Raw genomic sequence first — 21148 nt, 5'->3', positions numbered from 1 at the left:
TTGAGAACTAATGGACAACATATTCAGGCATTTTGACCACCACAGGTGGAATGTTAAGTTCCAGACAGCCTTTCAGTAAATCTCAGAAGCCTTTGTAAATGTGGCTAACTCAGTCAATCCTCGGCAGGCTTGTCACTAACATAAGTTTCATCATTGTCAAGCACATCCCCTAGTAGTATGGGTCCCGATGCTGCAAAGCACACAGATGTAAAGACTCATGAACACCCAAAAGCTTCAGCATGCAGTCTCCACCTCCCAGAGCACCCAACGCCACTGTCATGTTTCCTTTGGACAGTTTACGATAAAAACAATGTCACAAGTGAGATGGTACACTCTAATTATATGCTTTTTCCTCAAAACAACAGGTCACTTTCGTAACAACTTTATATCTGTTGTGTCATAGCTGCCATTATCAACAGTATTTGAGTGCAATTTCTCTGCCAGCACTTCCACATAATCATCATCATCATCCAGACCTTTCCTACCCCAAGGTGGGCTGAGGTAAGGTCCAGAGAGCCAGAAAAAGCTTGACAGAATGAGATTTTAAAGGTTGTTCAACTGAAGGAGCTACACTCCAATTCACTCACTTGTGAAGCCCCCAGAATCCTGGCTCCACTTTCACAAACTCTTTACGTGCTAGTATAAGCCAACAACGAAAGCAACAAAACAACTTTTTCGTCATTAAATACCTGGACTGGCTCCCCAAAAACAGACCTTGATAGTTTTAGTATGATTCACTGCTCCAATAAGGGGCATATGGCACTGCCACTGATTCTCATGATATGGCACTGAAAGTACTGTACTTGCATCCCACATAACAAAAGATTACAAGCAACTTTCAAAGAATTTTTAGTATGCAGCAAACCAGTATTTACAGCAAGCATAACTTGGGCATAATGAACTCTATTGTGCTTACCTTACACTCACTGGCATAATAATATCAAACCAACATAAACAGCCTTTTTACCTGCTTCCACCCATCTCCCAGTATCAGCCTATTCTTCATAATGCAGTACACTTCCTGCATTTCTTAAGGAGTTCATGGCCTAACAATCCAAAATTCAGGTGGTGAATCACAGGCTAAATCTGTGAAAAACACATACATAGAAATGCTCTTACACTCCATTTTTCATACTAATATTATGCCACATCAATGTCTGTGTGCCGAAGAGAATTTCTCAAAATGTCAAACAGTGAAAAGTTCTGCAGGTACTGTAAATTTTGCATTTAACTAAAGTGAACACAAAAGTAAACATGCAGTTAACTAACTTTACAGAGCAGCAAAGGCATCCATTTCTCAGCTCCAACCACTCCTCATACAGTTCACCTGCATGGCCCACATTTAGACTCTTCTCAATGGAGCTCCCTGCGAATAATGTGATAGATCAGTCAACAGCATTTTATGTTTATTCAGACTGTTGGCAGTCAAGGTCCATGTCATACTTTACCATGAAACAAACATTTCTTCGTAGTACCAGAACTGGAGGTTCTTTACATATTTTAACATGACACTGTACAATAACATTCTTCATTATACAATAATCTATATAACAAAGAGCTTCATAATATAAAATAATTTCACTTACCAACAAAATACTGCTCCTAAGACCTCAAAGGCTTTTGATTTCATTATCATAACCATCAGATTTTATCAGTCTACTACAGACTTTACACTCCTTCTGTCTTTCTTTCCTTCATTCTTTCCTCTTCCTTCTGCCTGTGGGTGACTCTACACTGAGTGACAAGCCAAATGGTTTCCCGTACACCAGGAAACTATTTACTACACTGGGTGGTACGGTAACCATATAAGCAAATTATGGTGCTGGTGGTTCCGTGGGTAATTAAGGCATTCCAATCGGACTGAGCCTGTGTAAGTTTATATCCAGGGGGTAGTTAGGGTTTACTGCTCATGTAAATGCCACTCAGGGATGAGTGAGGCTGGTCACTCTCATCTTAAACGTCAGGATCAACTTGCCTAGCCCCAGTTTCCTACGCTCCTCATGGGGCGACATAGGATTTGATGATGGATGGATGGACTACAGGACAGAGGTCTCTCCAAACTTTCCCTACATACAGTGCTGAATGCCAGCCTGTTCCACCTCTACTCATCATATTTATAGACTTTGTTCCTTCATCTGGTTTTCTTCCTACACTTCTTCTCACTCCATCTCTGGGTTGCAACTCTTGTTATCCTAATTTTTCATCTATCAAATGTTCTACAAAAATGTGAACCTGTCCATGTACATTTCTGCTTTTAAACAGTGCTAGAAAGAAATGTCTGCTCCCTTAAAAGGATCATTTCTTATTCCTTTACATGAAAGAAAAATACTATCCAGTGATTCCCAGAACAAAATCCTAAGTGTCCTAACTGTCCTCTGAGGGTTAACCGAAATATGTTGTAGCAACGGCTTTACAGTCACAGTGCTTATTTTGAGCATTAAGCAGAAAAGTTGTACTTCAGAATACTACTTAAAAGTGTCTCAGTCATTTTTTATGGAATAATTAAATAAGAAAATAAAGGCAACATGGCAGCATGATGAATTGCTCAAGCTACAGTATAAGTAATGAACAGCAATATAATTGGGTGTCTTGATTGCCCAGATGAAACTCAACTGAAAGACAATACTGTAAGTCACTTTCTCACCTTCACCAAATTCATTGAGAATGACTGCAATCTTCTTGTTATGTTGCTGTGTGAGGATATAGTTAAGGAGAGTGGTCTTGCCAGCTCCAAGGTACCCTGACAGAATGGTCACAGGGACACGGGGAAGTTCTGGGGCCTCCACCAGCTCAGGGGCCTCATCATCATCATCATCTGGTCCTGCCTCTACCAGCATTGTCGCCTGACCATCATCCAACATCACTGTTGTCTGCTGGCCAATTGCTGGATCAGCATTGTTATTAACACAGAGCAAATATCTTAGAGCAAATACAGAAGGGCACAGAAAAAGTAACAAGCAGCTGTACCTACTGTATACTGTAGACTGAAGAGATGAGCATCTAACAGTCTGCAACACCTCATCATTTTTAAAGGCAATCTTTTATGCAAATTTGACAAATTACTCGAGCTTTAATAGGCTTACCAGTTTAGATTTAAGAAATAACTGAAATAATCACTGATTACAGTATTTGCAATGTGCTAATCTACAAACTTTATAATACTGATACTTTAGAAATAGTTAGGTACTGAACTGGGTACTATTCAAAAGTGAACAGAGTTGCAATGTATTCCTAAAACAAATCCCAGCTCAGCTCTGAAGGCCAAGGTCTCATCCCACATTGAAAGACTGGGATAAAACATAGGAGACCCCCCATCAACGAATAGTGAAAATTTTGACGTTAGAATCATAATTGTGTAACTCATCTGACATTCAAATTCCATACAAATAACAAATGATACTAAAAGTACCGTACTGTAATATGGTTAGGTTTGTTTAACAGTGAAATGGCGTTGGACAGGGCAACAAGGAGGCGATTTGTTTGTGGCCACCCCTTACGAGATTAAGGTGTCTGGCAACAGACAGATAGACATACTGTTTAACACCAGTAGTAGCATCCAATTGGGGACAACAAATCAATTTGGGCACGGAATTCATTTGTTGCCAAGTCGCCTGGTTAAATTAGAGTAGGTTGTTACATTAGGTTAGGGTAGGTTAAATTAAACTAGGTTAGGGTCAGACTATTAGGATAGGCTGGATTATGTTAGGGCAGGTTAGCCTAGTAGGGAAAAAGTGACTGGTGACAAACTGAACCTGGAGTTGAATCGACCTGAAAGCCCAACATTGTTGGCAACCACTTGCCACTGTCTATGTCTAAAACTGATGAAGTATAATTAGCAGCTACAAAATTAAACATTTTCACAACTTTTTAAAGCCATGACTATGATAATTTGGCAATAATAGTGGCAAAAAAATATTTTTTAAGAATGGGAGCACTCCTACATTTTCATAAAAATTTGTATTTCCATATGGTTATCAGAGTTAAGACCTCTGGTGCTGGGAACAGTTTATGCATCACAGAGTCTGGTATGGCACTGAAAGGTTCTATGGTAATACAGGAGCAACCAATAATTCACTTAAGTTACAAGCCTACCATAAACTCTGCTTGCACTGCAAAGGCTACTAGAGACCTTTTTATTTTAATATTGGAATTAATGCAGAAAAAAAAAAAAAGCGATATTATCAATCTCTACTTTGACCAAACAGGCTAAACTTATATTTTGCCAATGGTACAGGTCATGAACTTGCATGATCTTTATACCTTTACTGGTAGGTCTACAAGCATATTGGTTTTTAATCAAGATACCCCTAGGTTAGAAGCATAACAGGCACTTATTTTTGAGATCAGACAATGTTAGAGTCGCTTCCTGCCAAAAACAAATGTAAAGACACACAAGCAAACAAACCTCATCTATACTGCTTTTCATGTAACCACAGAAGAATAGTGTGGACCCTAAAGCATTAAAAATAGGCTCACACTTCTACATGTGCCTGGAAAATAAAAATCACGTACTTATCGTTCTTGGTTCAGTCAATGTCCTGGTACAATGAGATCACTATATGTACGTTGATGAGACCGAGGAATCTGTCAACGAAAAATATTTGCTAACGTTAGGTCGAATTTGCAGTGTTGTTTACGTTCTGACAGCCACATGTGTTGTTATAGAAAACGTTTTTTTATTATCCGTGAGAGAAAACCAACTTTCTATGGATAAATATGTTTTATAGAAGTTCAAGCGCCTAATTTCAGTACTTTTGTTTTTATAGGCTACAGTAAAAGCATCCCTCTCTCTCTCGCTCAGTCTGTAAACTTCCAAGGTGCATATTGATGGCCGGGTGGGTAGGTTAGTGGACGGATAAGTGCGGTGGGCAGAATGAGCTAGGTGAGTGGATTAATGGACAAGGTACGGTTGGCGGGATAGAAGGGGTTGGTGAGGCGCGGTGGATGGGTGAGTGGAGGGGGCAGGGTGAACGGGGTGGCTGAGGTAAGCAGAGTGAGCGTGATGGGTGAACTGGGGCGCAGTAGGTGGGGTGGTTGGGTTGGTGGGAGGAATGGAGTGGAGTGGGGTGGGGTTGGTGGGGCTGGAGGGCAGGCAGACGAGGCTGGTTGGGTGGGTAAATGGCATGGGTTGGAATTTGGTGAGATGAATGTGGGTGGGTGGGCAGTAAATAGGATGGGGTGTGTAGGCTAGCTGACAGGGTGGGTGGATAGGGGAAAAAATAAGTCCTTGGAGATTAGGTCCCTGGAGTGACTAGGTATATGGTAGAAGTAGGTTCACAGAGGATATAACCCTTGGGAAATGAGCCCAAGAAGAGGTCCACATGAAAAAATCTCCATAGACAAAAATAATACAGTAGGTCCATGAGGAAAATAGTTTCAGAAGGCAAGATAGGTCCATGAGCAAAACAGCCTCATGAGTTAATTAAGTAGGGACCTGAGTAAAACAGTATGAGAGGGTAAGATAGGTTCCTGAGTAAAACAGTATGAGATGGTATGATAGGTCCTTGAGTAAAACAGTATGAGAGGGTAAGATAGGTCCCTGAGTAAAACAGTATGAGAGGGTAAGATAGGTCCCTGAGTAAAACGGTATGAGAGGGCAAGATAGTTCTTTGAGTTAAACACTTCACAGTTAAATAGGTCCCTGAGTAAAATAATTTTAGAAAGTAGGATAGGTTCCTGAGTAAAAGCTTTATATTGTTGACTAGGTCCAAGGGAATATATCTATGGGAGACATGGATCATTGGGGGAATATGGGTCTAAGGGAGAAAAAATGTGTTCATGGAGGAAATCTGTCAATGCGTGAACAGGCCAGAGGGGGGAATATAATTGTTGAATGTTTCCCCTCTTCCAGCTGGTTAACATTCAGGCAGCCCATAATTATGTTCACCGACTCAGGAGTTTGTATAGCAACTCAAACTATCTGTCTGTCTATGTCTACCGGTATTTGACCATGTCTGCCTATCCATCTGTGTCTGTCTGTTTCTCTATTCATCTGTCTGTCTATTCTGTCCGTAGTATCTATATGCATGTATATTATCAAATAATATTCACGGTCTCTCTCTCTCTCTCTCTCTCTCTTTCTCTGTTTGTGGCTGGAAGGGGAGTTTACAAGCAGATCGCTCCCATGCCACTCTGTCCGCCAACAAGCTGCCCTCACCCGAGCACACACACCATTCTGTCATATATTACTCCATCCCATCTCTCCATCTCATTCTTGGTCGCCCGCAGCCCCTCCCCCTTTTCATCTCACACTCTCGCAGTCAGACTCTAATTCTCCATTCTCTTTCTTCACCAGGCTATATTCTAGGTGACACGGGGAGTTTTGTGGCACCTCGTAAGTAAAGATTTATTTTTCATATTTCACCTTGGCATTTTCTTGTAATGTGCTGAATGCATCTCTGAGGGAAAGGTATTACGAAATCTTCGAAGTCAGTTGACTGTGGCTATTTTTTCTTGTTTTTCATCCTATTCCAATCGATTTCCTTACCAGTCTCGAAGTTCTGATGCTAGAGTGGAACGCCTTCACGTGGTGGTACATGTATAATCGAGTGGATCCACTGGCCGGTTATGCAAACCCTCAACTCCCTCCCAACCCCCGAAAAGATAGTGGTGGACTGCTAGAGAAGGGTAACTTCAGCCTGCAGTCCATGGGGTTCATGTCCAGATAAGCCTGGATTGCAACTACAGCTACTGCTGCTGCTACTACAACTATTACCACTAGTAGTAGTAGTAGCAGCAGTAGTATATTGCTGCTGCTGCTGCTGCTGCCATCACTACTACCACTGTTACTACTACTATTGTAATTGGTTTGTTTCAGCTGAGGGAACTGCAACCACACTCACAATTTGCATGCAACGTCGTGCTTGCATCAAGTACAATGAGCGTTAATTATGAGGTAGGAATGAGTCTCCTTGGTTATAAGTCAAAACAACTCTCCAGTCTGACTACACCCTGCCATCAACCGAGCTGAAAGGTGCTAAGGCTCGTTGTCAGGGGTGGTCCGTAAATAGCGCTTCACAAAAAATGTTCCTGTTTGTATCTTAAATGTTGCAGGGATGGGTTAGCCTGCTGCTGTCAGCGTGGGTGTGTAAGAAGAAACAGGAATTGAATAAATGACGCAGGTTAGACATTAATTAACACTGGCCGAGCCGTCCTCACAACACACGTACGAGATATCGCTCGGAGTGGAAATGGAGCATTATACGAGTATATAGACTTTATGAAAACGATTTCTCTCAGCTCAGAGACCTTTCGAACTTAAATGATGAGATACTGCCTACGTAACTTCTTCCATACTAGGGCTGAATATAATTGTTGAATATAATTGTCTAAAGATATGCTATCCTCTATTAACTTTGGGCGGAGATTCTCTCTCTCTCTCTCTCTCTCTCTCTCTCTCTCTCTCTCTCTCTCTCTCTCTCTCTCTCTCTCTCTCAGAGTATAGAGTATTTCTTGTAGCTCAGCATAAGAGTATAGAGTATTTCTTGTAGTTCAGCATAAGCCAACATTGCAGGTCTACATCCATTCCATAAGACAAATTCGCGACTAGTGTCAATTTAAGTGTCAGTCTACTGTTACGGCTCAGCACTCAGGGATAGATGAAAATTTTACACCAAAAATGGAGGGAAAGGAGTGTAGGCGGGGACTGTCGTTCTTTTGTAGATTATTTTCCTGTGGCTCAGTGTCAGAATAAGACATTGCTATAACCACATCCATTCCATAGAACTTCTTTGTGACTAGCCCCATAATCTAGCATTAATATATTACTACAGCTCAGGATTTAAGATTAAAAAAAAAAAAAAAAGGCGATTTCACACGACGTGAGATCAAACTAACTGAAATAAAGCCGTTCCAAGCACACTCTTTTGACTTTTTTTTTTCCCTTGTTAATAATCATATATTTCGACTGATATATAAAAGAACTGTGAATATATCAATTTCCCAATGAGGTACATTATGGGGTGAAAGAAGCTTGCTTTTTTTTTTTTTTTCATGGTGGCGGTGCATCTTGTCAATTAATCCTTTGGTAGATTCAAATTTCCCGCCCAACCCGTAGGCACTTCCCTGTCTATAGATGTCATAACTACAGTTCATTAACTTGGCCGAGATTTTCGTCATTTTGCAGCATATTTCCCGTAGCTCAGTGACAGAATGAGACAATAATTCAGCTCTGTATATTTTTCTCAGCATTTCTTTGAGATTAGCATATTCTTTATTCTTTTAACTCCAACTTGTCCAAAAATTGCAGTCTCCCCATGTGAAATACTGAGTCGTAACAGATTTTCACTCGAATACATTAGCTTACTTCATGGACACGTAATATGGATGGGTGATTTGCTTAAATCCTACTTCATAACCAAAGACCCGAATTTCACGCAACCATAGCTCGCTCTCCATCCATGCAACAGTAAACGCAGATGCCAATTTTAAGGCAAGAAATCCAGTTGCTGTGTTCTAGATGTTTATCCAAAGATTTTGGGGTATACCAGGGATCTTGGCCCTCTACCTTGTCATTTTCTGAAGTTTGATTTGCATTTCAGCGATATCTGAGAACATGTTTAGCGATGATTTGGCACCTCTGTTGTCCTGCAGAAGTTTCAAAAATTTCAATATGGCGACAATGGCGGTGAGATAAGGTAGCCTGCGTGGGCCATGCACTTCCTGTATTGGACAATATGTAAGGTAAGTAAGCATTGTTCATGATTGTTAACGGTAGGGAAAGTAAGGTATGAGTGTGGAGAAGGCATATAATAAGAAAAAGGGTGAAACTAGAAGAAATTACGTCGAAAAGCCAGGAAGAAAAAGGCGGCCAAAGGAACGCGTGGTGCGGGCCCTTTGTGGGCCTACCCTACCGTATTTTATTTCGGATATAATCAACAAGGACATCTTGAGGAAAATAGTGAGGAGAGGAAACTGAATTGGGCAGGAAATGGGTGTAAGTGTGGAGGTGAAAAAGTTTCGTTGGTATGCATTATATAATTTGGAAATAACATTTTCTGGTATTTAGTTTACCCCTACTCCCTCTCGTGGACATAAGGCTCAACGGGGATAAAATCGTATTGTAACCAAGTAGATCTATTCATAGCCCATAAAGGCGCATCAAATTTCATATAGCTATGTTTCCAAATTGAGTGGCCAAATTCCATTAGATGTGAAAAAATTAGTTGATATTTGGCGACCGGTAAAAGGATGACATTAAAAAAAAATGTATTTGTTGCAGCTCCATCAGATAAAAGAAACTGTCATTGATGTATTGATAAACTTCTCTGTGGCGAAAGTTACTGATAAGCATATAGACAGTATTTTGCGGGTATTTGGCAAGTCTTGCCCGTTGTTCATTGTGGGCGCTCTTTTTGGCGCCTAATCGAATCCGCCAATCACAGCGCACCGCGACTCTGCATCGGGGGAGCGCGCCTCTTGCCTAGAAAATTTGAATTCAGTCTCAAGTTGCCTGGTAGGGGGTAGGGGTGTTGGGGTTTGCTCTGCCTTACCTCCAGAATAATTTGGTAAGTTCTAACAGTAGTTTATTTTTACGAGTAAAGATTGTAAATATTAGTAAAAAAAAAGACGGCCGTGTTAAGTATGTGACTAGAGATGTGAGAAAAGGGCGAGAAATCGTGTGGAGAACGCCGGAGGAACTTCACATAGCCGCCGACGGTGCAACGTGGCTGTACGACCACCCATTTTCTTCTACGAATAGCGCCTCCGGATTTTAATTACTGTCGCAATTAAACATTAGAATGAAGGAAAAAAGAAGTACTTCATGGGTGATGATTGGATTTTGGAAGTTTGAAAAGTATGGTGGCAGATCTTGCCTACCCATGGAGCCCAGTGACATTTTGGTTTATTCTTGCCATCTCCAGATCGAGTTGCGTAATATATTGACCCACCCAGTATAATAGTCGGCCACTGATTTTCGACAACCGTTGAGAAAATTTTGAAATACTATTTAGCGTTCACTCTGATCAAAAATACCCCTAACGTTTCAGATCTGTTGATGACCAAGTGCCTATTTACTGTTTCTAGTTTAAGCATGCAGCCTTTTGTCTTGTATTTGTCTGGGTTTGGTCAGTTCAGCATTGTGGGTATTCGATTTGGCGCCAATTATTCGAATCAGCCAATCACAGCGCGCCATGTCTCAGGGAGCGCGCCCCCTGGCCCCTGCCCGGGAAAGTTCCTGGTAGACCGTGGGGGGGGGGGTAGGGAGTGCGCATATCTGCTCTTGCATTACCTCCAGAGAAACCGGGTAAGTTTTAGTAAAATGTTTGTATTATGTCTATAAGTACTAGTGTAGGAAAGACAGTAGTGTTAAGTGTGTGATAAGAAAAGTTGAAAAATTGACCGGAGGATCATGACGGCAGCTTGCGTTACAGTGTGGCTGTACGTGACCACCCATTTTGCACCACGAATGTCTCCTTCTAGTGTTAATTACTGTCGCGAATAAGTATTCGAATGTAGGGAAAGAATTGGTGGTGAGTATACTTTGAAAAATTGAGAATGGGTTATAAGTTGCCCCCGCCTAACCCCTTGAATCCGGTGGCCTTTTTACATTTATTTTTGGTATCCAGATCTGATTCCCATTTAGGATAGATATTTTGAAAGACGCGTTACATATCGCCTTCATTAATACCTTTTACTATAAGTCTACATGAAATGGGGAAAAATAACAGCGGTTGCAGAAATAATACAATCGGGGACGAAGGGTGTATGTTAGTGGAACCCAAATATAAAGTTGAGAAAATTGAATATACAGGGTGGTTCGAACATTTAACTTCAGTCGTGTTGCGTGGACGGCTCAGCCTTTTTATGCAGAGCAGGCATTTTGTCGGCATGAAATTACTAGTCAACCTTGTAGACGGCGTTCAAAGGCAATCATAAAGCATGAAAAGTGTTGAAAGTGCCGGTATTGTTGCGCTTTCAGACGACACTTCCAATTTCTTTTTTATTACCAGTCAGTATTGTTATGTAGCAAATTTATGATTTTTCAAGAATAGCTATTCTTGGTGAGGTTAGGTTTGATAATTTTGTCTTCCAAAGAGGTCCGAAATGGCAAATTTACCACCCTATAGAGGTCAGCCATTGCTTTACGACGGACATGATAATGACTTTCAGTTTTAGTGCGTCCACTCAGTCAAAAGTATCCCAAACGTTTAACAATTGATTGCCAGGTGTAGTCAATTGCAGTTTTCAGTTTGAGCATAGACTACGAGCTGTCTATTATGTGGTCTTTGTCAGGGTCATTATTATTATAGGTATTTTGGCGCCAATTCGAATCAGCCAATCACAGCGCGCCGTGACTCGGAGGGAGAGCACGCGCCGGGCCCCCAGCCAGGGAACTTTGAAATTTGAACTCATAGGTTAACAGTGGTGGGGGTTTGGGACGCTGGGGTCTGCTGCTCTATCCCGAAAAAACGGGTAAGTCCTAGTAAAAAATAAATATTTTGTTTTTACTATTAAGGATAAGTATTTGTGAAGGAAGGATGGTTTTAAGTGTGATGTGGAAAAGTAAGAAACCAGTTGGAGTAAGCTTCAGCCGGAGGAACGTGAAGTTGCCGGCGCTATACCGTGGCTACGTGACCACCCATTTTCCGTAACGAATATCGCCTTCGACTGTTCATTATCGGAATTTAGCATTCGAATGGGGGGGGGGGCGATAATGGGTGATATATGGACTTCGGAAATTTGAGAAATTGGTGGACTAGCCTAACTCCATGAATCCAGTGATATTCGTACTTTTGTTCTTGCCATCTCCAGATGTAGTTTCCTTTTAAGATAGATGTTTTGAAGTAGACGGGTTATGTAACCCTCATGAAAAACGTCAGTACCAGCGGTCTACACCCAGTGGAGAAAACAGTTCTACCTTAGCAAAATTTAAATGAATAACACCATGGGAATGGAAGGTTGAAAATGTGTAGCTCAAAATTTTCTGTTGGAAAACCAGCTAGCAAGGTATAAGTGAAAAACTTACATCACCGGGGAAATATTTAGTTTTGGCGGGAAGAGAGGGAGCGGTTTGTTGGACCGGTGGGGGGGGGGGAGCAGCGCGCGGGAAAGGCGGTTGAACTGCCTGCCTTTCCCGCGCGCCCCACTATCTCATGAGCCGCCCCTTTCCTCATCGTGCCTAAACTGAATATTTCTCCGTAGAATTAGGAGATTATTATTATTATTTACGTATAATACGCTTCAGATAATATACGTACAAGCTTATCATTTATTGTCTCCCACCGGCACTTCAAATTTAAAACGCCCGCCATTCCAGTTCATTTTATTCGGAATGAGCTGCCAACTAAAGCTAAAGATTTCCTAACCAGATGATAAAAGCATTTTTCTTTTTACGTGTTAAATTCCAGCCACTTTAGAATATGGTATTTCACTTGAGAATATGGAATTTAACTTGAGGGAACATAACATTATCTCTCCGTTGGGCTGATCGTATGCTTTTTTCACCATAACTATCAGTTTCTGCTGCGTTTTGCAAAGGCCTCCTTTAGTTGCATTCAAAAACCATTTCCACTTTCATTTGCCACCTGAAAATCTGATTAAGAATTTGCAGCGGAAGCTGTAGAGGCGTGTGATTCGATGACTGCTGGAAAAACTCGACTGGGTTGTTTGACTCAACATTAGCCATTTGACTGATCCCAAAATGCGGAAAATTCCAAAATAGGGAAGGTGATCAAAAAAATTTCATAATCACAAATAACTTCGTATCCTCAAGTAGCTACTCTCATCGGTGAGGTTCGAACCGACCCCGCCATTGTATGTCTAAATGATGTGAGGCCGGTACGTTTTTTTTTTGTGTGTGTGTGTGTGGGGGGAGGGGTCAACACATTCCGACTTAAGCAGTGCGGACGGTAGTGATTTAGCGCTTCCGTTCACGGTGGTTGACAAGTATAATTGAAGAAATGTGAGATTTAAATTTTCCAGGCGGACTTGTCTTACGCAGCGCTGCAAATTTCCTATGACAATCGCTCTTTCCTAATTGAATATTATGTGATTAAAAAAGGGTGCCAAATCCCTGTCATTCGCTTCGCACAAAATTCATCCAGTCAGCTCGATTTTTTGTCAGTCCCTTAGCCTCACTAACTTCACACACTCATCCACCATATCTCTCCACCTTCTTGGCCTACTCCACTCCCTTCCGTCAAAATCGCTCAGATATACCTTTTTCACCTCTATTGTCGTCATTCCCTCCACATGACCATACCATTTCACTACACTTCGATTCTGGTGTCCACAGACTTCCTCACACCACATCATTCACGAACCACATTATTCCGTATCCTATCCACTTTCCGGACTCCACATACATTCCTCAACTGTCCCATTTCCTCTGCCCTTACTCTTGACTTTTCATTTTCATGCCACACCGTAGTCTCACCCGTATGTTAAAGTTGGTACTAACACTCCTTCATGTAAGCCTCGCGCTGCTGCAACACTCAAGCCTGTTTCTTACCGAGGCCTTAGCACCAGCTTCTTTCCTTCATTGTGTCATTGTTTTCTGCTGCTTGCACATTTTCCTCTTTTCTGTCACTGCCAAGTATTTGAACTCCAATTACAGTTTCTTTCCATTCACCGTAACATCACATTGGGAGTCACCATCACTACCCTTTTGTACATTTACTTTCATGGCACGACGCTCACAGACATCTAAACTGTCTACCAGGCTTTTGTTGGGTATGTGAAAGTAGTGCTGCATCATCAGCATATATCAGCTTTGAGATACTCCATTCATTACCAGCGCCATCCCTCTCTCCGTTAATCTTGTTTGTACTTCTCTTATCCCATCCAAATTTATATCGAACAATCATGGGACATCACACAACCTACGCCCACATTGAACGTGAACCATTTACTTAGATGCTCATTTACCTTTACACATGCTTCACCACCATCATAAAAATCTTAAAGGCACGTAGCAGCCTACCATCTGCACCATAACTACGCAAAACCTTCCACAATTCTTTTGTCTACATTGTCGTATGCTTTTTCCAGGTCCGTAAATGCCATAAACACCTTATTTTCCGCACAAGCCTTCTCCACTATCTGTCTCATTGTGTTTGATCCGCACATCCTCTGCCACTCCTAAAGTCGCCCTGTTCATCACTCGTTAGGTGTTCTTGTATCTTTCTCTAATAATTCTTCCATATACCACGATAAATTTTTCAGAATGTTTTGGTTTCTTAGGTGTGTTTGATTTATTGTGGAATTTGTCTTTAAAACCTAAGTATTGAAATGCCATGTGCAGAATATTGTAAATCATTGAAGAAACGGCGGACCTTTTATTTGGTGCATGTTCTCCGATTTTTATGTAATATTCGTCAGTTTTTTACGCTGATTCCAAATTTGAATTAATTGTTAAAAAGTTGGCTAATTTTAAGTTAGGTTAGTTTATAAATAATAAAACAAATAGTAACAAATAATGGAATCAGCTTAAAAAGCTATTAGGGGCGAAATTTACACAAATGGGAGAACATGCACCAAACACAAGACATTGGAAATTCGGTTACTGAATTCCATAGTTTTGCTCATTTCAGATCTTTTGTGATTGGTGTATGTTTTCCCATTTTTATGTAAGTTTCATCCTTAATATAGTTTAAGCTGATTCCATTATTTGTTATTTGGTTTTATTAACTTTCGTAACCTAACGGGGGAAAAAAAAATCATTTGGAGTCAGCTTAAAAATCTACTGTTGAAATTTACATAAAAATTAGAGAACGTTCACCAAACAAAAGTTCCGGAAAGGGCCTTCCAGATTATCGGAGTAAGGTAGTGATAAAGGATCAAAGACATGGCAATTTTAGGCAACGTGGATTGTTATTTCTGTAGCTGCACAGATATCATGCCCCGATTTGTCATCTTGTGTCCTATTTAATATAGCTGAGTGGCGGATTACAGTAATGTTCTGGCGATACAACTTTTCATAGCCGTTGTCACAATCACTAGCATTAATCTGTAATTATAACAGCATTCAAGTTATAGTTCAATAAGGGCAAGCAGTGTTGCTTAGAACAAATTATAGGGTCAGTATGTTCTGGAGGGAAGAAATTGTTGGGGAGGGGGGAGTAATATAGGGAAGCTCCCACTATTAATTCAGTACAATATTGTGCTTTATGAAACACCCACATTATATATATATATATATATATATATATATATATATATATATATATATATATATATATATATATATATATATATATATATATATATATATATATATATATAGTTTTAAAAGGTGGAAAGATTTTTGAAAAATAGAACCTGATCAATTTCATATTCAAACCAAGCCTCATGGAATCCTAATTGAAAACAGTAGATGTTGGTCCTAACCTCGATTAAGGTCATAGCCAAGGCCAATAAGACTTATTGGCCTTGGTCAGAGCGGAATGGGCTCTTGTTAAAGTTTACAGTATTGTAGAGTGGGAGCTCTTCCGCTCGTAGTTTTTCTGGAGGGGAAAGGTTGTTTAAAGAGTAAAGGGAAGATAGGTAGCGTGGGTGGAAGGTAGATAAGTAGTTGAACTCCGCATCTTCTTTCAGGTTGATCCATCTCCCATCAGACAGAATAGTCCCCTCATCTCATGCACATTTTGGAAGGAGAGTATTAACAAGATTTCTGGCTGATGACTTCAGTTTAAACAGCAGAACTTCAACTGCTTCCCAGTGAAAATAGACTAGGTAACATCAATAGTACTATCCCAAGTGACCTGCAGTACCAGCTCATGCAAGTTCGTCAGGGCAGAGTCGGCAGTATCAACCTATCCTGGATGCTGGTTATCAAGAAAAGATGCAGCAATGGGGCGTGCGGACTGTGGAAGAACCTGTAGACATTTAAGTACAGTACTATGTTTGGGTAAGCATCCCCACTGTAATGAGTTTAACTTAAGGTCGCCCTTTACAGCTTAGTTGTTGGCGAAGCTGTAAAGTGACATGCTCCTGCTGCATGAGAAACGTTTAACTCAAATTTTGCCAAGATTTCTGTTCACTTGCAGCTATGTTCAGTAGGATTTTTTGGGGGGAGGGGAGTTCTACATCCTTTCCATAGCAGTTTAATGGCTAGCACTATACAGTGATGTATTAGTCTCTTGTTGCTATTTAACATTAAGTTTGGAGAGGTGGCTATTTGAGTTCGTTAAAGTGAAGAGTATTGTGAAATTGGCCCCAGTTCTGTCAGCAGCACTTATGAATTTGCCTGACTGAAGCAAAATGGAACTAGAGTATATACCCCCCCCCCTCCCCCCAAAGCGAAGATGTACTTCACTGGTTGGTGATGATTGGCTGAATGCAACATGCCCGATTAACAGATGCATTTCAAATAATTATTGGTAATTATTTGAAGTACAACGATGTTATTCGGACATGTAGCATTCAGCCTGTCATCATCAACCTGTCAAGTGCATCTTCGCCTCGATTTAAAAAATAAATAAAGTGTGGTAATTACAGTATTTAAAGTAACAGTGCCCATTAGGGTGGTTAGGTTTGTCAATGTAGTTTTAAGTTAACTTTTGTAAAGTAGCTAGCGATGATTTCTAGATAATAGGCTATCGGTTATTAAACCAGATCCAGCTTAATGTATTCATACAGTATTGTTCCACATAATATCCCGAACTTCTTATTTAATCATACTTGCAAATCATTAGTTTGAAAGTTAATTTTGAAGCTGCTGTCCAGCTTAAAATAAGTGTGCTTAATGAATGAGCATTGACTTTTTCAAGGGCAGCTGTATCACCTGTACTTTTTACAGGTGTAATTTTGATATGCTCCTATTTACATTTTTTTTATTGTTGAACCTTTCTAAAATTGATTATCATCAGTGTTTGTGTGTGTAAGGTTATGCTTGTGGGAAGGGATTTGAATTTCCGAGGCTTGAAATGTGTGTGTATTGTTTCATTGGTACGTTGTTGAGTTTGCTTTGTCGTGTTTTTCTTATTGCTCTCCAGTCTGCATTTTCTCTGAGTGGGTCAAGAGGGGATGGCGATGATGAACTCTGATGATAGTAATATAGCGTTCATGATATTGGAGTTGATGATAATGATTTGAAGACGATGATAATGATTCTTGATTGTATTGCAGGAGTGATGAGCAGGTGACAACCCTGGGACTCCCTCAGCTAGTGATCATCCCTCCTGTTCTGTGACTGCTTTCGAGAATGGTCCAGGCTGGAGCATCCGGGAGATGACCCAGACGCCCTTGCCAATGGAGAAGATAGCACAGGTGTGGTAATCCTTTCAGCACTTGAGTAGGATTCGTATCACCTTTTTCTTTGTGATTTCCATTTTAATTTTTTTTGCCTTAACACATATATTTTTAAATATTGGTATAGCTTGCATTGATATAAAACAGGATAGTTTTTGGCAGTTTATTTTACATAGAGATTCAACATTCTCTTTCATATAGACATAATTTGCATTAATAAGATATACTTGTAGGGGATACTGAGTATAACTGCAGAAAAACTTGCTAAGGATGGGACATTGCAAAATCTGTCATGTACGGTGCAATATAGGCATATGTACTTGTATGTGTTAATGTGTATATATAAATAATATATACATGTTTATATAGGTCTTGACACCACCTGCTGTATATTAAAGTTTCTGAGATTTATACTGTATATACCTATATGTGGCCGGAAGCCTTAATTCCATGAGGGGTGATGTAAAATATTTAATTTTTGATAACTGCAGTGCTATGTTTTCTGTTACTGCTTGATTTATTAATTAGGAGTAGCTCATTAACTCTCAGTAATGCAATACGGTGTTTTGTTTAGGAAAATGAAACTCTTTGTAGTATGATTTTTTTTTTTTTTAGGTAAGGGACCATCTCTATGTTTGGTTTTGTCTTGTAGGTGAGGTATGCTACTAGTCTTCATCCTGTTGGAGCTTATCGGTGTTGCCCCTGGTGAGTGTTTGATTTTCAGTTATTAACTCGTAAACCGTGCCACAGTACATTCCACATATTCTGCTTTTGTAGGGGTTACGAATTTGCTCTCAACCTTCGCCACATCCTTAGGTGGGAAAGAGGTCTGGATGAAGAGACCTTAACTCGCCTCATCCTTAGGTCTGGATGATGATGGTAGGTATGTTAGAGATGAACCCTAGATGGGTAATCTGAGTCTCATCCCCCCCCTCCCCCCCAAAGCCTAGATATCTTGTGTAGCTGCATTTGGCAACCAGATGCACGAGGGAAGTAGCTCTCGCCCGGCCGTCTAAGTACTTACCTGTAGGTAGGTGTGAGTCTTCTAGACCCACAAATCCAGTATTGCCAGTTTTGGCCACCTGACTTCAAGTAATAAGTGCCCCAATGATCGTAATCCTCTAACCAGTAAATTCAACTTTTCATGTGAAAGATAAGACATATCCTATTTATAATAAACCATTTGCACCCAGGTGGTCTAAGAATGCAATCTTGTTTGCTCATATTTTGAGAATTTTATATATTTTTTAAAATTAAATATCAGAATTTTCTATCCATTTTTGGATATGATTTCCTTTATGCATTACATTTTACTTCTACATCATGTCGGGTAAATAAACGTAGTTGTGTAAATCTAATTTTCTTGAGCTGGGTCTCCTGGACCCATGATTACCTATAGCGTACCATGAAATACGATCACCTATCCAGGATTAAGTAGAATTTCCTCCCCTCCCCCCTTATAAAATCAACTAGTTGCTAGTTCAGATGTAGTACTCCCAAAACAACATGTCCCATGCACGGCTTAAGAACAGGCTCTTAGTGCAGTACTGCTGTAATGCAGTACTGTGATTCAGAATGTTTGGGTCAGAAGCTATATATGGAATGTAAGATAGTGATAATTTTTAGAAAGTCATTGTAATGCCGTACGTACTTGTAGCCTACAGTACTATTAACAGTAAATAAAACAGCCTCATATGCTATATCATCTGTTTGCATATATGTTGGGAACAGAATTTAATATAATGCCATAAATTGTGACAGGTTTAACATGTCTTTTTCATGAGAATATTTTGACTTGGTATGAATTGGAACACTGATGCTGCAGTTTATGGGTTAACTTTTTTGCATGGTTAATTATACAAAGACATGCTAGTCAACAATAAAGACACCTTACCACCTGCTGTACTTGTGGCCCTAATCTCATCAAAATGTGAATTTTGTGTACTGCAGGCTAAAGTTTCCATTTTCATGCAGTCCACCATCCTCCTTTTGGTGTATAGGGAGGAAGTTTGGGGACGTTTTTGTAACTAAGCAGCATTTACATTGCTGCTAGCATGTTTCATTCTGGTACCACCTAACGTAACTTTGAAATAGGGTAAGACATCATGATAAATGAAGCACCCTATGATGAAGTAAGTCATATACTTAACTTTTGGTACCTTTAAGTTATATAAAATAGTTCAGTACAGTCTGTTGTGTTTGAGATGTACAGTATGGGTAATGGATTCGCCTTTGTAAAAATTTACCGTTCATTGAACCAATGGGGTGTAATGCTTTTTTGTTGACTACATGTGATGTCTGCATACATTTATTATTATTATTGATACTACTGAAAACTAGGTTTCCATGTAAATTATCGACTGTTGGGGGACTGGATTCTGGCAGGTTATGCAGTATCTATAATGTTATTGTGTAAAGTTTAAAAACTGGCTTAGACTTTATTATTGGGCCAGTTAGCACGGCTTACATCGGGTAATCATAGTGTCCTGTGCTTATAAATTCCCCCCAGTTTGTATATGATTGTTTGTTCTTTTCATTATCCTTATATGCAACTGCCAAATGCTTATAACTTATTTCAGCCCGTTGAAAGGAATATTAGAAAGGATCTGTTCATATCCTATTTATGGTGAGTTGCTTGGAGTGTAAAAAAAAAATATGTTCACCAATACATATACCTTTAAATAACTGATAGGGTACCGGTATAACATTTGAGTGATAGGAACATGAAAAGCTAAAATTAGCTAGGTGAAGCTGTTGAACGATTGTAACCATATGAGAAAGGTATACAGATCAGATGGATGATATATAACATTGTAAGAAACTAAAAGCTGTCAGGTGAATGACCTGATCATATGGAAATCTAAAATTGCAGGTCATGTGAAAGATATGATCTTTAGGAAACTAATATTGCAGATGAACAGTTAACCGATAATTGTCTGAAGCTCAAAAGTATTTCTGGCGAATAAGTACGAGTGCTTGTACGGTGTGAATATTTATATGATCAACTGTAGATGCACTGACAAAAGTGTTCTGTGATTTACGCGTCTTTTGGAGTCAATATTCACTGTGGCCATCATGAGAACCAGCACCTGGGTCACATATACTTGATCGTGAATTACTCCATACCAGTCCCAGCGAGATTAGTTGCTCATTATGTATTATACGTCAAGTTATCAAGGTCCCAAATAGTTCATGATGCATTGTACATCGTCTGAAGGTCCTGTCTGCAGTGTTTTCCTACAGATAAATTGAAGCAGTTGAATGTAAAATATGGCAAGTGGGCATTCGTATGAGAAATAATTAGATAAGAGGTGGCGCAGTCGATTGATGTTAAAATATGGCGACCGGCAAGACTAAAAGTAATCCCTCCACTATCCGACGTAATTGAGCCATAGGCATGTCCGGATAGTGGGCACCAGCCTCCTGCACTTGTACTTGTGGACCGTAACTCAGAAAAAACACCTATACAACTCCCTCTGGACATGCATAGCACCTATTTAAGACCCAAATCACACCAATAAGGGACATAAAAGATTGAAATAAATGCAAAAGAAGCATAAAATGAAGTTTTTGAGGTAGGTTCATACAATATTAAACATTCTGGGTACTTACAAGTCCCTGGCTCCTGGACTGGTAGTTATGGACCCTAACCTAGCCTAACTCAGAAAAACACCTCCCTACTGCACATGCATAGCACCTAGGACACAACTGATTCACACCAATAAGGGACATAGAAGAGTGAAATGAGGCGTTTGAAGTATAGTATGGAAAATACAGTAGAGTACAGTATGAAACATTCTGCCTACTTACAGCAAGTCCATGGCCATCTCGATGAATAACCGCCTCCTCTCAGACTCTGACAGTAAGAAGGATTTCCTGAAGCATTTTCAGTACACTGTTCATGAAGTCTTGCACTGAACTTAGTCATTCGCACTCAGAAGTCCATTCTCTTCAC

General features: G+C 40.1%; 1 protein-coding gene across 1 annotated transcript in view; it reads right to left on the bottom strand.

The window, feature by feature from the left end:
* LOC145413373 (zinc-regulated GTPase metalloprotein activator 1-like) overlaps positions 1-4601 on the bottom strand; it is a 62048-nt gene extending 57447 nt beyond the window's left edge. Inside the window, exons 1-3 of the mRNA XM_080283052.1 lie at positions 4513-4601; positions 2645-2870; positions 1270-1366 (exon numbers count right to left, since the gene is read on the bottom strand). Of these exons, the coding sequence (XP_080139178.1) occupies positions 1270-1366; positions 2645-2861 (314 nt within the window). The 5' untranslated portion in view covers positions 2862-2870; positions 4513-4601. The remainder of the gene's footprint in view (positions 1-1269; positions 1367-2644; positions 2871-4512) is intronic.
* Between the last annotated feature and the right edge of the window lie 16547 nt (positions 4602-21148).

The sequence above is a fragment of the Coenobita brevimanus genome, chromosome 96 (assembly GCF_032717465.1).
Source record: "Coenobita brevimanus isolate Jiangsu-jjx chromosome 96, ASM3271746v2, whole genome shotgun sequence".
Classification (NCBI taxonomy): Eukaryota; Metazoa; Arthropoda; class Malacostraca; order Decapoda; family Coenobitidae; genus Coenobita; species Coenobita brevimanus.
This window is presented reverse-complemented; position numbering and strand designations above follow the sequence as displayed.